Here is a 17,031-nt window from a genome sequence, read left to right as displayed (position 1 = left end):
AGGTCATGATCCTGGAGTCCCGGGATCGAGTCCCACATCGGGCTCCCTGCTCAGCAGGGAGTCTGCTTCTCCCTCTGACCCTCTTCCCACTCGTGCTCTCTATCTCTCATTCTCTCTCTCTCAAATAAATAAATAAATAAATCTTAAAAAAAAAGGATTTATGATCCAATTTAAACTCTCCAAAATTAAGTTGTCTCATTTTTAAAATTAAGATAATACAGATTTTCTATCTCACAAGGATGTTCTGTTCAAGTGAGTTGATGGATGGGCTTGGTAGTCTTTTTCTGTCTCCCATCATTAAAAAGAAATACTGATCTGGTTTCTATCATCAGAGCTTAGTTCTGCCCCTTCTAGAACTTCATGAACATAGAATCATGCAGTATGCACTCTTCAGAGCTGGCTCCTTTTGCTCAACACATGGTTTGTCGTAGGTGCTATTGGTTATTTTTTACTACTGAGTAGTAATCCAATCTACTAATATTCTGAGTTTGATTTACCAGTTTTCTCACATCTTGGGATGCAAATGTAGATTTTTTTTTTTACTTGACTTCTTTCTTTTTTTTCCTTTTTTTTTTGACTTCTTTATTTTTATGTAAAAAAGCATGCAAAGCCACACACTTTCTTCTAAGGACTACTTTGGCTGTGTTCCAGAAATACTGATACAAGTATTTTTATAATTATTCAATTCAAACTATTTTCTGGATTCCATTTTGATTTCTTCTTTGACATATAGGTAATTTAGAAGTGTGTTGACTAACTTCCAAACATTTGCGGGTTTCCTAAATAATTTATTATTATTAATCCTGAACTTAATTGTGGTCAGAAAACAAAGTATGGTTCTTTATGGTATAGAATAGGGTCTTTCTTAGTGGATGTTCCATGTGTGCTTGAAAACAATGTATATAATCTACAGTGGTTCAGTCTTCTATTAAATAGTAATTAGGTTGGTTTCACTGTTAGAATATTTTATATCTTCACTGGCTTTTCCACCCACTTGTTCCATCAGTTACTGAGGGAAGATATATATTTTAATAATTTTTTATTGTTATGTTAATCACCATACAACACATCATTAGTTTTTGATATAGTGTTCCATGATTCATTGTTTGTGCATAACACCCAGTGCTCCATGCAGAATGTGCCTTCTTTAATACCCATCACCAGGCTAACCCATCCTCCCACCCCCCTCCCCTCTGGAACCCTCAGTTTGTTTTTCAGAGTCCATCATCTCTCATGGTTCGTCTCCCCCTCCGACTTACTCCCCTTCATTCTTCCCCTCCTGCTATCTTTTTTTTTTCTTAACATATATTGCATTATTTGTTTCAGAAGTACAGATCCGTGATTCATCAGTTTTGTACAACTCACAGTGCTCACCATATGTCTATCACCCCAAGTCTCCCCAATGTATATCACCCAGCCACCCAATCCCTCCCACCCCCCACCACTCCAGCAACCCTCAGTTTGTTTCCTGAGATTAACAATTCCTCATATCAGTGAGGTCATATGATACATGTCTTTCTCTGATTGACTTATTTCACTCAGCATAACATCCTCCAGTTCCATCCACGTCATTGCAAATGGCAAGATCCCATTCCTTTTTATGGCTGCATAATATTCCATTGTGTATATATACCACTTCTTCTTTATCCATTCATCTGTCGATGGACATCTTGGCTCTTTCCACAGTTTGGCTATTGTGGACATTGCTGCTATAAACATTGGGGTGCACGTACCCCTTCGGATCCCTACATTTGTATCTTTGGGGTAAATACCCAGTAGTGCAATTGCTGGTTCCTATGGTAGCTCTAATTTCAACTGTTTGAGGAACCTCCATACTGTTTTCCAGAGGGGTTGCACCAGCTTGCATTCCCACCAACAGTGTAGGAGGGTTCCCCTTTCTCCACATCCCCACCAACATCTGTCATTTCCTGACTTGTTAATTTTAGCCATTCTGACTGGTGTGAGGTGGTATCTCATGGAGGTTTTGATTTGGATTTCCCTGATGCCGAGCGATGTTGAGCACTTTTTCATGTGTCTGTTGGCCATTTGGATATCTTCTTTGGAAAAATGTCTGTTCATGTCTTCTGCCCATTTCTTGATTGGATTATTTGTTCTTTGGGTGTTGAGTTTGATAAGTCCTTTATAGATTTTGGATACTAGCCCTCTATCTGATATGTCATTTGCAAATATTTTCTCCCATTCTGTCAGTTGTCTTTTGGTTTTGTTGGCTGTTTCTTTTGCTGTGCATAAGCTTTTTATCTTGATGAGGTCCCAGTACTTCATTTTTGCCCTGGCTTCCCTTGCCTTTGGCGATGTTTTTAGGAAGAAGTTGCTGTGGCTGAGGTGGAAGAGGTTGCTGCCTGTGTTCTCCTTTAGGATTTTGATGGACTCCTGTCTCACGATTAGGTCTTTCAACCATTTGGAGTCTATTTTTGTGTGTGGTTTAAGGAAATGGTCCAGTTTCATTCTTCTGCATGTGGCTGTCCAATTCCCCCCACCCCATTTGTTGAAGAGACTGTCTTTTTTCCATTGTACATTCTTTTCTGTTTTGTCAAAGATAAGTTGACCATAGAGTTGAGGGTCCATTTCTGGGCTCTCTATTCTGTTCCATTGATCTATGTGTCTGTTTTTGTGCCACTACCATACTGTCTTGATGATGACAGCTTTGTAATAGAGCTGGAAGTCCGGAATTGTGATGCCGCCAGCTTTGCTTTTCTTTTTCAAGATTCCTCTGGCTATTAGGGGTCTCTTCTGGTTCCATACAAATTTTAGGATTATTTGTACCATTTCTTTGTAAAAGGTGGATGGTATTTTGATGGGGATTGCATTGAATGTGTAGATTGCTCTAGGTAGCACTGACATCTTCACAATGTTTGTTCTTCCAATCTATGAGCATGGAACGTTTTTCCATTTCTTTGTGTCTTCTTCAATTTCTTTCATGAGTATTTTATAGTTTTCTGAGTACAGATCCTTTGCTCTTTGGTTAGATTTATTCCTAGGTATCTTATGGTTTTGGGTGCAATTGTAAATGGGATCGACTCCTTGATTTGTCTCTCTTCTGTCTTGTTGTTGGTGTATAGGAATGCCACTGATTTCTGTACATTGATTTGTATATCCTGCTACTTTACTGAATTCTTGTATGTGTTCTAGCAGTTTTGGGGTGGAGTCTTTTGGGTTTTCCACATACAGTATCATATCATCTGCAAAGAGTGAGAGTTTGACTTCCTCTTTGCCGATTTGGATGCCTTTGATTTATTTTTGTTGTCTGACTGCTGTGGCTAGGACTTCTAATACTATGTTGAATAGCAGTGGTGACAGTGGACATCCCTGCCCCATTGCTGACCTTAGGGGAAAAGCTCTCTGCTTTTCCCCATTGAGAATGATATTCGCTGTAGGTTTTTCGTAGATGGCTTTTATGATATTGACGTATGTACATTCTATCCCTATACTCTGAAGAGTTTTGATCAAGAAAGGATGCTGTACTTTGTCAAATGCTTTTTCTGCATCTATTGAGAGGATCATATGATACTTATTCTTTCTTTTCTTAATGTATTGTATCACGTTGATTGATTTGCAGATTTTGAACCAGCCTTGCAGCCCAGGGATAAATCCCACTTGGTCATGGTGAATAATCCTCTTAATATACTGTTGGATCCTATTGGCTAGGATTTGGTGAGAATTTTTGCATCCATGTTCATCAAGGATATTGGTCTGTAATTCTCCCTTTTGATGGGGTCTTTGTCTGGTTTTGAGATCAAGGTAATGCTGGCCTCATAAAATGAATTTGGAAGTTTAAATGTCTGAAAGAATTCCCCTGGGAAGCCATCTGGCCCTGGGCTTTTGTTTCTTGGGAGATTTTTGATGACTGCTTCAATTTCCTTAGTGGTTATAGGTCTGTTCAGGTTTTCTATTTCTTCCTGGTTCAATTTTGGTAGTTGATACATCTCTAGGAATGCGCCCATTTCTTCCAGGTTATCTAATTTGCTGGCATAGAATTGCTCATAATAAGTTCTTATAATTTTTTGTATTTCCTTGGTTTGGTTGTGATCTCTCCTCTTTCATTCACGATTTTGTTGATTTGGGTCATTTCTCTTTTTTTGTTGATAAGTCTGGCCAGGGGTTTATCAATCTTGTTAATTCTTTCAAAGAACCAGCTCCTAGTTTCATTGATCTGTTCTAATGTTCTTTGGGTTTCTAGTTCATTGATTTCTGCTCTAATCTTTATTATTTCTCTTCTCCTGCTTGGTTTACACTTTATTTGCTGTTCTTTCTCCAGCTCCTTTAGGTGTAGGGTTAGGTTGTATATTTGAGACTTTTCTTGTTTCTTGAGAAAGGCTTGTATTGCTATATACATTCCTCTCAGGACTGCCTTTGCTGCATCCCAAAGATTTTGAACAATTGTGTTTTCATTTTCATTGGTTTCCATGAATTTTTTAAAATCTTCTTTAATTTCCTGGTTGACCCATTCATTCTTTACTAGGATGTTCTTTAGCCTCCATGTATTTGCGTTCTTTCCGACTTTTCTCTTGTGATTGAGTTCTAGTTTCAAAGCATTGTGGTCTGAAAATATGCAGGGAATGATCCCAATCTTTTGGTACCGGTTGAGACCTGATTTTGACCTAGGATGTGATCAATTCTGGAGAATGTTCCATGGGTACTAGAGAAGAATGTGTATTCTGTTGCTTTGGGATGGAATGTTCTGAATATGTCTGTGAAGTCCATTTGGTCCAGTGTTTCATTTAAAGTGTTTATTTCTTTGTTGATTTTTTGCTTAGATGATCTGTCCATTTCAGTTAGGGGGGTGTTAAAGTCCCCCACTATTATTTTATTGTTGTCAATGTGTTTCTTTGCTTTTGTTATTAATTGCCTTATATAATTGGCTGCTCCCACATTAGGGGCATAGATATTTACAATTGTTAGATCTTCTTGTTGGATAGACCCTTTAAGTAGGATATAGTGTCCTTCTTCATCTCTTATTACAGTCTTTGTTTTAAAATCTAATTTGTCTGATATAAGTCTTGCCACCACAGCTTTCTTTTGGTGTCCATTAGTATGGTAAATAGTTTTCCACCTCCTCACTTTCAACCCGGGGTGTCTTTCGGTCTAAAATGAGTCTCTTGCAGACAGCATATTGATGGGTCTTGTTTTTTAATCCAATCTGATAGCCTGTGTCTTTTGATTGGGGCATTGAGCCCATTTACATTCAGGGTAACTATTGAAAGGTATGAATTTAGTGCCATTGTATTGCCTGTAAGGTGACTGTGACTGTATTTTGCCTGTGTTCCTTTCTGATATATGCTGCTTTTAGGCTCTCTTTTTGCTTAGAGGACCTCTTTCAATATTTCTTGTAGGGCTGGTTTTGTGTTTGCAAATTCCTTTATTTTTTGTTTGTCCTGGAAGCTTTTACCTCTCCTTCTATTTTCAGTGAGAGCCTAGCTGGATATAGTATTCTTGGCTGCATATTTTTCTCGTTTAGTGCTCTAAAGATATCATGCCAGTCCTTTCTGGCCTCCGAGGTCTCTGTGGATAGGTCTGTTGCCAATATAATGTTTCTACCATTCTAGGTTACATATCTCTTCTCCCGAGCTGCTTTCAGGATTTTCTCTTTGTCTCTGAGACTCCTAAGTTTTACTATTAGATGTCGGGTTTTGACCTATTTTTATTGATTTTGAGAGGGGTTCTCTGTGCCTCCTGGATTTTGATGCCTGTTTCCTTCCCCACATTAGGGAAGTTCTCTGCTATAATTTGCTCCAATATACCTTCTGCCCCTCTCTCTCTTTCTTCTTCTTCTGGGATCCCAATTATTCTAATGTTGTTTTGTCTTATCGTATTGCTTATCTCTCGAATTCTGCCCTCGTGATCCTGTAGTTGTTTATCTGTCTTTTTCTCAGTCTCTTTATTTTCCATCATTTGGTCTTCTATATCGCTGATTCTTTCTTCTGCCTCATGTATCCTAGCAGTTAGTGCCCTCATTTTTGATTGCACCTCATTAATAGCCTTTTTGATTTCAACTTGGTTAGATTTTAGTTCTGTTATTTCTCCAGAAATGGTTTCTCTAATAACTTCCACGCTTTTTTCAAGCCCAGCTAGTATCTTTAAAGTCATGATTCTGAACTCTAGTTCCAACATCGTACTAATGTCAGTATTGAGAAGGTCCCTGGCAGATTGTACTACCTCTTGTTCTTTTTGCTGAGCTGATTTTTTTCATCTTGTCATTTTGTCCAGAGGTGAACAGATGAATGAGAGAACAGAATGCTAACAGGTTAACGTCTTCAGCAAATATACTCTATACAAATCAGAAAAGACCTGAAACCAGGGGACAAGAAAGGTAAAGAAAGAAGAGAAAGAAAAAAAAAAAGGAAAAAGAAAAAGATAAAAACAAACAAAAACAGAACAAAACAAAAAAAAAAACAGAATATGATCAAATATGATCAGGCTAGTGCATAGATCAGTGCCACACACTAGCTTTTGGGCATATTTTGGTCTGTTAGAAGAATGTGCCTGCTAAAATTTTAAAGGAAGAAAGACTTATATATGTCCGAAATACGGGTTGATACAATGAATGGATGGCAGATGATTGTAAAGATGAAAATTATAAAATATTTTATAAAAGGAACTGATAAGATAAGAAGTTGTTTGAAAAAAGAAGAAGATTAAAAAAAAATTAAAAAGGAAAAAAAGGGAGAGAATGTGATCAGGCAGGAGACTAGAACAAATTCATACACTAGTGATTTAGGGTATATTTTGATCTGTTAGAAGAAACTGTATCTCAAAATTTTAAAGAGAGAACAACTTATATATACATATATGCCAAAAATAAGGGTAACTACTATGAAGGGATAAAATATGACTCTATAAATGAAAAATAAAAAATGTTTTTTTTTTTAAAGGGATTTATAAGATGTTGGTTGAAAAAGGGAAAAAGAAAAACTCAAAAAAAAAACCAGTTAAAAAATTAACTTTGAAAAACTAATGAATCATGGTAAAAAAAAAATCCATGAATTCTATGTGCAGTATTCCCCTAGCGCTGGAGTTCTCCCGTTCTCCTTGATCGGTAAACTTGGTCTTGGCTTGCTGGCTGTTTGTGCTGATCTTCTGGGGGAGGGGTCTGTTGCCATGGTTCCCAAATGTCTTTGCGTAGGTGGAATTGCCCCGCCCTTGTGAGTCTGGGCTAAGCAAGCTGCTCGGGTTTGCTCTGGGAGCTTTTGTTCCCTGCAATCTATCAGCACAGCTTTGGAGGACCAGAGTGAAAATGGTGGCCTCCCAATCTCCGCCCGGAGGAGCTGAGAACCCGGGGCCCCACTCCCCCGTGCGCCCCCAGAGAAAAGCAGTCACTCCCGTCTCCCCGGTCTCCAGCCACACTCCGTGCTCACCCGGCCTGTGATAGAGCGTTTCTATGTCTGGCACCTGACCCCGTGTGGAATCTCCAAACCCAGCAGATCCCTGCGGGGCACTTCCACGCCGCTCCTCCCGGAGGAGGAAGGGGAGTCTCCCCGGCTCTGCCGCTTGTTGGGTCCCTGCTGGAGGAGCCGTAGCCCGACTGGCCGCGGATCACAGTTTATGGCAACCCTGAGCTGAGAGCCCACGCCTCGGCTCCGTCTCTGCAGCCGGCTTCCCCGCTCCGATACCTGGGAGCTCTGCCGCACTCAGGCACCCCCGGTCTTTCTGTGACCCTGAGAGTCCTGAGACGACACCGTCCCGCGAGGGTTCCATCCCCTGCTTAGCCACTGGAGCGACGTCCCTCAGCGGAGCCAGCTTCTAAAAGTTCCGATTTTGTGCTCTGCTGCTCTATCACTTGCCAGAAGCGGCCGGCGGAGGCCCCTCCCCCGCCATCTATCCTCCCGAATATCACCTCGGATTCACTTCTCCGCACGTCCCACCTTCCAGAAAGTGGTCGCTTTTCTGTTCAGAGTGTTGTTACTCTTCTTATCTTCGATCTCCTGTTGAGTTCGTAGGTGTTCAGAATGGTTTGATCCCTATTCTGCTGAATTCCTGAGACCAGACGAAATCCAGGTCTCCTACTCCTCCATCTTGATCCGCCCCCCCCCCCCCCCCCCCCCCCCCCCGCTGAGGGAAGATATTAAAAGTCAACTGTAACTGTCAGTGCTGTGTTTCTTCCCTTTTTGTTTCTGTCAGGGTTTGCTTCTTGTAATTCAAATCTCTGTTTAGAAGCAAACACATTCAGTTTTTTTTTTTTTTTTCTTCATGATGAATTGACCCTTTGTAATTTTGAAAAGTCATTATCTTGCAATACAGCCTCTTTGTCTGGTATCAATACAAATATTCCAGGTTTCGTATACCTACTGTTTGCATGTAATATCTTTCCCCATCCTTTATTTTTAACCTGTCAGTATCTTCACTATTAAAACAAAAAAGTATCATATACAAAGTACACAGATAAGCCTTACTGTTTTGTCCAGCCTGACAATTTCTAACTTTTCATTGGAGTTGTAACTCATTTTTCTTTTAATGCAATTATGTTTCATAAAAATTTTTACTAGAAATTCCTTTTTTTTCTTTTTCTTCTTTGTGATTTATTCCTTTGTTTCTCCTGTCTTATTTTGTGTTAAACTGGGATTTTTGTTGCTGATTTGTTGTTCTCATTTTATTATTATTATTATTATTATTATTCTTCAATATTCCATCATTTCTCTTTTATTGGCTTTGTGGCTATACCTTTTTGGTTTATTTTTATGCATCTTTAACTTATCATGGTTTACATCAAATTGCTATTATATCAGTTTACATAAATTGTGGGGCCTTATGTTAGTGTAATTCTATTTATCCTATATTCCATCTTTCATAGTTTTATTGACATATGTTTACTTCTATATATGTTATAAATCTCACAATACATTTTTATTTTTCCCTTAAACTGTGCATTAACTTGAGAAGTTTAGGAAAAGAAAGAAATCTAGTCTTTTATTTTTACCCACATATTTACCACTTTGAGTACTCTTCATTCCTTCCTTCCTATAACTTGACAATTCTATTTTGAATCAGTTTCTTTAGATTGTAGAATTTATTTAGCAATCTTAGCAGTGGGGGTCTGTAGGCAATAAATTATCTCAGCTTTTGTTTAATGAAACTATGTTTATTTTTTCTCCAGAACTGAAAGCTATTTTTGCTGGGTGTAGAAAGCCAGGTTGATGGTGTCCTACTTTCAGCATTGGTTGGTCTCCACCATTTCTCATGAGAAGTTGGCTGTCACCCTTATTGTTTTTCAGTTTTTATCTTCAGCACCTGAGCTGGCTTTGTTTGGGTGGGTGGTAGCGTGAATGCATCTAATAGGGGTATACATTATTCTTTGGGAAACTCCTTCCCCTAAATTCAGAATTTTCATGAGAGTCAGATTCTATATGACATATGTGAGAATAAGGATTTTCTTGGAGTAACATATGTGAATTTGCAATGATGTTTTTGAGCTTGGGCATGGGAAGGAGATGCAATAGTATCATAGACCTCACTGAGCCTCCTTTTCTCTCTGCAGACCTTTGCAGGAAACATGAATGCTGACAGCGTGATGCACCACAAGTTACTGCACTCAGTGAGAGCTCGCTTCGTTCGCTTTGTGCCCCTAGAATGGAATCCAAGTGGAAAGATTGGCATGAGGGTGGAGGTCTATGGATGCTCCTATAGTAAGTGTATAAATGTACCCTCATGCTGGTGTGTTGTGAGCAGCCTTCCCCACACGGTACTAGTTTATCTACAATTGAGTAGAACCAGTTTATCTCAATTGCCATTGAGATGGCAATCTCAATTGTTTTAATGTTCTTTCAAGTCTCTAATAGCTTCTGCACGTTTGAAAATGTAAAAAACTCTTCTGCGTAGGAATGAAGGAGCTCTGTGGTGATAACATGATAAAAGCTTAACAACAACCCAAAGTTCAAAGTTAAGAGCTCTTGGAGTTTGAGCATCATTGGTCCTCGAAGTAGAAGAGTAACCTGAGCTCCATTCTTTCCCAGAAGTGGGGTGAGGTATTATAAATTCGCCCCTCCTTCAAAACCCTGAGGAAAAAAGTTTCTCCCTCCTCACGTGTTCTAGAAGAGGAGGAAAAGGAACATATCAACCCAGTGTAACCCAAGGAATGCTTCTTTCCTGGAATTATGCTAGCCATCCATTTGTCTGTGAGTTGTTGGTACTGAATGTAGAAGTGGTGCTTAATCTTGCAAATAAGAAAGGTTGTAAACATGGGTAGAGCTGGCAATCACTCTAGAATAAAGTAACAATTATGCAAGACATGTAAGCATTCCTATAATTCTCCCCTATACACTTTATATTTAAATCTAAAATTTCATCATCATAAATTATTTTTCTACTTTAGCAGTGACACCTCCTGCTTATATGCCGAAACCCAGTGACTTCCAGTGAATAAACACACGTGATTGCTACCACTAAAATTAGTTCAACAAGTCCTGTTGAAGTGTCTATTTGGTTACATGCTTGTACTATTTTCTGTAATGTGGTCAACTGAATGCCTGTATCAGAATCATCTGGAGTTGTCCTTAAAAATGCATTTGCCTAGCCATGTCCTATACATCCTGGATTAGGATTCTGGGCATAGGGACCCAGAAAGCTGAGTATTTAACAAGCTTCCTATGGAAGCTATGGACACAGAGTGTCTAGTAAAAATAAATTTCTGCACAGAGGGGATTTACTTGTGAAATGATTGTCTTTATCTTGAACAAGGACTTCCAGAAAGAATGTGTTAATACAATAGATACATCAACAAACCATTAGGCTAGGGAAACACTGCCTTCCACAAAGCATAGAATGTCTATGAGGATATATGCTTCCTATCCCGGGATTACTGGCACACCCACAGTCTCTTGTTTCCTCTTCTCTTGATAACAGTTGTCACTACTCTGAGGTTTATTTTTACGTACAACATGAAGCTTTCATGCTGAAGTTAAAAAGATTATTTATATTATAACTTCACCAATCTATTTAACTTGTCCTCATTGTTTTCTGCCAGTCCAGCCGGTTGTCCTTGTTCTTCACGCACATTGTTCTGTGTGCGTGCACGGAAAGACTCAGAGCATCAAGTTAAATAGCAGACTGTAGGATGAAAGTGACCTTTGAGCAGCATGTTCAGCTTTTTCTGATGCTGGATCCCTTTGAAAATCTGATGGCAGTAAAGGACCCTCTCTTAAGGAAAAGTGCCCACAGTAACATTTTTTTTAAGTAGATTTTTCTACAATATTAGGAAGGGCACAGGTCTGGTAAAGCCCAATTCTTGACCAACCTAACAGCCCCTGATTTGGAATAGCCCAGTAGTACATAGATTCCTCTCCTCGGAGAGGAGAGGAATTAGAAAGAGAGATTCTATTCTATTCAGTCTGTTCACCTGTGGTGTTCAGTTTAAAGTGTCAGCTTGGCTAGGTTGCAGTCTTGCTACTCAAGCAAACATGAATTTGGGCGTTGCTGTAGTGTGGTGAACATCTACAATCACTGGACTTTAGGTAAAGGAGATTAGCCTTGATGTCTCGGTGAGCTGGATTCAGTCAGTTGAAAGCTTTTAAGATCAGAACTGATGTTTCCCTGAGGAAGAAGAATTTCTACTTATGCTGTGCAGCTTCAGCTCCTGCCAGAGTTTCCGGCCGGCCCCTCCTGACCTGACATAACAGACAAATTTTAGACTTGTCTAGCCAGCCCCGACAATTGTGTAAGCCATTCCTTGTAATATATCTGTATCTCTATCATCTCTCCCTCTCTCTCTCATCTCTCATCATCTCTGATCTATCTATCTATATCTATCATCTATCATATATCTGCATATCTATTATCTATCTCTCTATCTATCATCATCAATCACCTAACCCTATTTCTCTGGGGAGCCCCGACTAATGTAGCATGCCCCACAGAAACTATTTTCGTTAAGACCACCAATGACCTCCTCATCGCCAACTCCAATTGTCACTTCTCATATTTCTCCTTCACTCAACCTCTCAGTAGTATTTGGTTCAATTAGCCACTTTTACTTTTTAAAAACCCGGTTTCCCTTCTAGCTCACTGTGACCTATGCTAAATCTCAGGGCTCAGTCTCAACTTCTTTACAGTTCATAGTAGCTCAATCAGCTCTGTCCTCCAAAACACATCCCAAATCCGCGTACTTCTCCTTGCCTTCCAGAGCTGAAGCTTCTGTCAGTACTCACCTTGCATATTTAAGTAGACTTCCAGCTGGACTTCCTGCTCCATGCCACAGTGTCCCCCAACCTATTTAACAGGGAGCAGCCAAAGTGATCTTTATAAAAAAGAGATAAAATTGCATCATTCCCCTGCCTGCTTCACTTAAAATAAAATCGAGACTCCTTTCTGACAAGTAAGGTTTCTCATTGGATGCTCCATGCCAACCTCTTCAAATTCCTTTTACTTCTTTCTGTCCTTAGAGGCTTTCTTGCTATTCCTGGAACATGCCAGGCTTTTTCTACCTTAGGGCCTTTGCACTTTCTGTTCCCTAAGCACAGAACAGCTTTTTCCAAGAATTTACATAGTTAGTTCCTTCAGCCAATGCAATTTTCTATGCTGATGCCGCCTCTTCAGAGAAGTCCTCTCTGGTCACCCCTCTAAAGTCTCCTGCCCTACTTCCTGTGCATCAACCATCATCCCCTGGCTATATGATGTGATTTTATTTTTTTCCTGGTGCCTATCACAAACCAGAATCATGTTCTTTTGTTTTGGCTTATTTGTTTGTTGTTTGCCTCCCCAAATCCCTGAACCAGAATGTAAGTTCCATGAGAACAGGCACCTTGTCTGTTAAGTCTCAGTACCTCTTAGGTACAAATAAGTAGTTAATAAATATTTGTGGAATGAATGGATATATATATCAGTCCAATCTCAGCATGGGCAACCATGTAATTCTTCTGAAATTACTTGTTGTTAATAATCCACTGTAGTTTCTGGGGAACTATTTTTTTTTCCTATGGGTTTATAAATCCTTTTCTCAAAATTCCATGTGAATATGTTGCTCAAGATCGGTAGAACTTACAGTTCTGTAATTTCTTAAGACTTCAAGTTTTAACATTTGGAAATACCTGCACATTCATTCATTCATTCATTCCCTCATTTATTCATTCAGTTGACAACTTTATTTAGCACTTAAGATATACCAAGCATGGGTTACCTGTGTGGCTCAGTAGGTTAAGTGTCTGCCTTCAGCTCAGGTCATGATCCTGGGATCCTGAGATCGAGCCCCACGTTGGGCTCCCTGCTCAGCACAGAGTCTGCTTCTCCCTTTCTCTTTCCCTCTGCCTCTCCCCCTGCTTGTGCTCTCTCTCACTCTCTCTCTCTCAAATAAACAAATAAAATCCTAAAAAAGAAAAAAAAATACACCAAGTATCATGCAGAGCCCTAAGGGATATAAGAAATAAACAAGACCTTTTCCTGACTTTTATAAGTCCTGTATAACTTTTTTCTTTGAAACTTTTTTTTTGTGATTGCATATCATTAATTAATTATATAATTTTTTCTTTGACCTATGCCTTCTCCGACTAGACTAGAGTCTAGACTTTGAAAAGGCAGTCACTGTGCCTGTCAGGTATGTTGGGTATGTGGTATACTTTCAGTAAGCATTTGTTGAATGATTGACATTGCTGATAGTCCAAGATGGGGTAATGAGCATGTAAATAAAAACATGCCAAAAAGGATTGAATGTGCCTGGTAGGAATCTTAAAAGGGAGCCAAGTGGAGAGAGAGGACAAAGTAAGCAGGTGTCACTGTTGGTATAGAAAGATTCAGGAGATATCGTCTACCTCAGCTGGGTCTCAAAAGTTGAGTAGTGACTTCCCCGGCACAGAGGGGATCCCCAGGCAGTAGGAGGGGCTGGTACCTAGGGAGGCAGGGGCAAGGCCTCCGGGTTTTGTTGTTTTAGTGTATAAGAGGCAATGGCAGGAAAGTGGGAAATGAGGACACTTACCGCTCTCTGCCCCAGCATTTTCTTTCAGTAGCTTAAAAAATTCATCTGGCCTGTGGGAAGGAAGGCACTGAGAGTAAGAGATAGCACTTCCTCTTTTCTGAGCTCTCTTGGGCTTCACTTCCTTCTTAATATAGTCCACCCTTTCCAGGTTGAAAAGCATTCTCCCTGCTGGAGAAGTCAAAGCAGGCCTTCCCTCACTGTCTTTCAGTCATCTGTCAACATTGCAGAGTCGGCCCCAGTGGGAGGTTTTGTCCTGTTTCATGTGCTTTCTTTGGCCTTCTTTCTTTCTCCAAACCTGGCTTGAAAATCCCATGCCTGCAGATTTCTTTTGCAAACCTCAGTCACGTGATCCTGTGGGTCCTGGTACCTATGTGCCTTAGCCTGCCTACCCCTAGCCGTGCTTGTCCCTCCCCTTTCCTCAGCCAGCACCTCAGCAGCTGTTCTGGTGGTCTCCCTGCTTCGAAGACCTTCCCAAGAGGAGCACTGACTCGCCTTTCAAGGGTTCCTCATAGCATTTGGAAGAGCCCACAGTTCTCTGCCATTCTCATTTGCTGCATCCCCTATATTCAACTTCCACCTGGTGTACATGTACAGTTCCCTACAAAGACATGAGCTTTGCTCCAGATTCCATGTTTTCATATTTGCAGCTTTTTTTTTTTTTAATCCTCCTTCTCCTTCACCAGGCTGACTTCTGATTGCCCTTCAACAGCCAGATCAAATATCACCTACTTTTGAAATCTTTTTGCCTCCTGGACCTTGTCATGTGATCCCCTTTTAGGTTTTATGTTTCAGTTCTAGGTTTTATCTTGTTAAATTAAAGTCACCTGGTGCTTCTCCACCTAATCACTGTTCTGTTCTATAAGATGGGATCATGCCTTACCTTTCCGCTACCCAGAACCTAGATCAGTGTCTGACAACTGCTATATGCTCCATGAATATTTAATGTGTATTTAATTTTTAGATCTAGAGGCTAGCCATCCTCACTCATTTCTTAAAGTTTTTATTGCGTGTTTTATTTTATTGTATTTTATTGTATTCTTTTCAAATTACAATACTTTTTTTTTATAATACTCTTTCTAATGAAGGCCTCCTTTCTCTTGTGTGTGTGTGTGTATGTATGTATATATATCATAAGTAATAAAAATTATGAGCTTATTGGAATCTTCCTTATACATGGGTTTCTTCAATACCTCACACATTTTCTCCTTGAATAAGTGAGATTATCAGTGGTTGCAGTTCCCAAATTGAATGTGTTTAGAGCCTCCTTAGGCTATTCTGGTATTATGCTGCCTTAAAATCTCTAGAAGTAAAAACATATCTCCATTTTCCTTAAGTATTAATGTTTTAAAAATCTTTTCTTCTTCATCACCTTCATTCCCTTTTATTTATTTATTTTTAAAGGTTTTATTTATTTGAGAGAGAGCACACAAGTGGGGGGAGGGGCAGAGGGAGAGAGACAAGCAGATGCCCCCCTGAGCACGGATACAGGGCTCTATCCCAGGACCCTAAGATCACTACATGAGCCAAAACCAAGAGTCAGATGTTTTAACCAACTGTGCCACACAGGTGTGCCCTGCCTTCACCCCCTTTTATACATTCCAGGGTGACTGTCTCTTTTTATGGAAGTTCCCATTGCTTTCTCATCACCAGTGCCATCTTTTTGCCATGGTCACAAGGAAGTTCAAAGCAACTGATTCTTTTATGTGCTCAGATGTAAACAATGGAACAAATGGTCTGTTCTTGAAAACATGTACCTCCCAGCAAATCCTGTTGACTTCTTTGAGCTTTTGTTTTCTCATCTGCAAATCACAGTTGTAATTACTTTAAAGACTATGATGTCACTTCAGGTTTATTTTGTATCAAGCATAGAGCAGAGTATATAGTCAATAGTCTGTGTAACGGACAGCTAGTACTAGTAGTAATGTAGGTGTGTATCTAGAGGAAATCCCCATATTGCTACTACATTTTGCCTTTTGGGGAAACATTAACCTTATCCTCTATCAGACAAAGGGCCTCTTTCACATTCAGACATATTCTGCTCTTGTCTCTACTACCGCTGGGATCTCAGTTCTCAGCGTATTCAGGTTCTTTCTGTGTTCAAGAATAGCATCAAATGTGTTCTCCCATGGCATTCTACAAAGACTAGGTACAAGGTCTTCTCCTCTTAACAATTGCTACTGCTAAAAAATTCCATGGAGAACCAGGAAAATAATTTTTAACATCCTTCTAGATAGTTATTCTGAACATTTTATACCCTCTTCTTGCTGTGCACTGAGTTCATTATGGCTCTGACATATTTTCCATGTATGGGTGTTTGGCAACCAAGCTTGCTACATTACATTCTCATAAGAATCCTTGAATACCTCCTCCATTACCATTTTTCCTCCTGTGTCCCTATTGTTGTCAGATGGGGTATCTGGTTTTTGAATTTTGCATGGGTGTTTTCTCCCTCAGACCAATTTTTAGTTTGATTCGTTTTTGGCCAAACATGTTTGTGTGGATGAACCAAGTAAGTAAGTAAAAGACGTGGGTCCTGCTACATCACTGAGTTGCTGATGTAAAGATGCATGCTTGAAATAAAGATGTCAGTATAGAATTGTACAAGATAACTCATCTCCTGTTGAGACTACAAAAGAAGAGGTGGAGGAATGAGGAGCACTGTTCTGAGTTGTGAATAATGGCGACTCTTTCTGGGAGAGAGAGCCAGTATCTTCCCTGTTGGTGGCAACTTTTCCATCATTAAATAACAAATTCCATTAGAAATGTCACCATCATCATCGACATCCTCCTCCTCCACTATCATTTAATATGCTCAGTATGTGCAACACACTCCAAACCTGAACAGTCTTTCAAATTGGAATGACTGACTATTCCTATGCACTCTACAAAGAGAGACTGAAATTTATAAAGATGAAGTGTCTTTTAGATAAGTAATTTGCATCCTAAGCCAAATATTTCTTCTGAGCTCTAAAAATATATATTCATTTGCCTGATTGATATCTCAATTTGGTTATGTCATAAATAGCTCAAATTTAACATATCCCAAAGGGAACTCTTAAAAACAACTTGTGCCCTCTAACCATGTTCAGTTTCTTCTTCTTGTGGACTTCCCTATC

At 39.6% G+C, this 17,031-nt stretch overlaps 1 protein-coding gene across 1 annotated transcript in view; it reads left to right on the top strand.

Annotated features, from left to right (window-relative positions):
• CNTNAP5 (contactin associated protein family member 5) overlaps positions 1-17,031 on the top strand; it is an 859,701-nt gene that overhangs the window by 360,908 nt on the left and 481,762 nt on the right. Inside the window, exon 4 of the mRNA XM_027590999.2 lies at positions 9,491-9,638. Within this exon, the coding sequence (XP_027446800.2) occupies positions 9,491-9,638 (148 nt within the window). The remainder of the gene's footprint in view (positions 1-9,490; positions 9,639-17,031) is intronic.

This window comes from Zalophus californianus, chromosome 3 (assembly GCF_009762305.2).
Source record: "Zalophus californianus isolate mZalCal1 chromosome 3, mZalCal1.pri.v2, whole genome shotgun sequence".
Taxonomy (NCBI): Eukaryota; Metazoa; Chordata; class Mammalia; order Carnivora; family Otariidae; genus Zalophus; species Zalophus californianus.
This window is presented reverse-complemented; position numbering and strand designations above follow the sequence as displayed.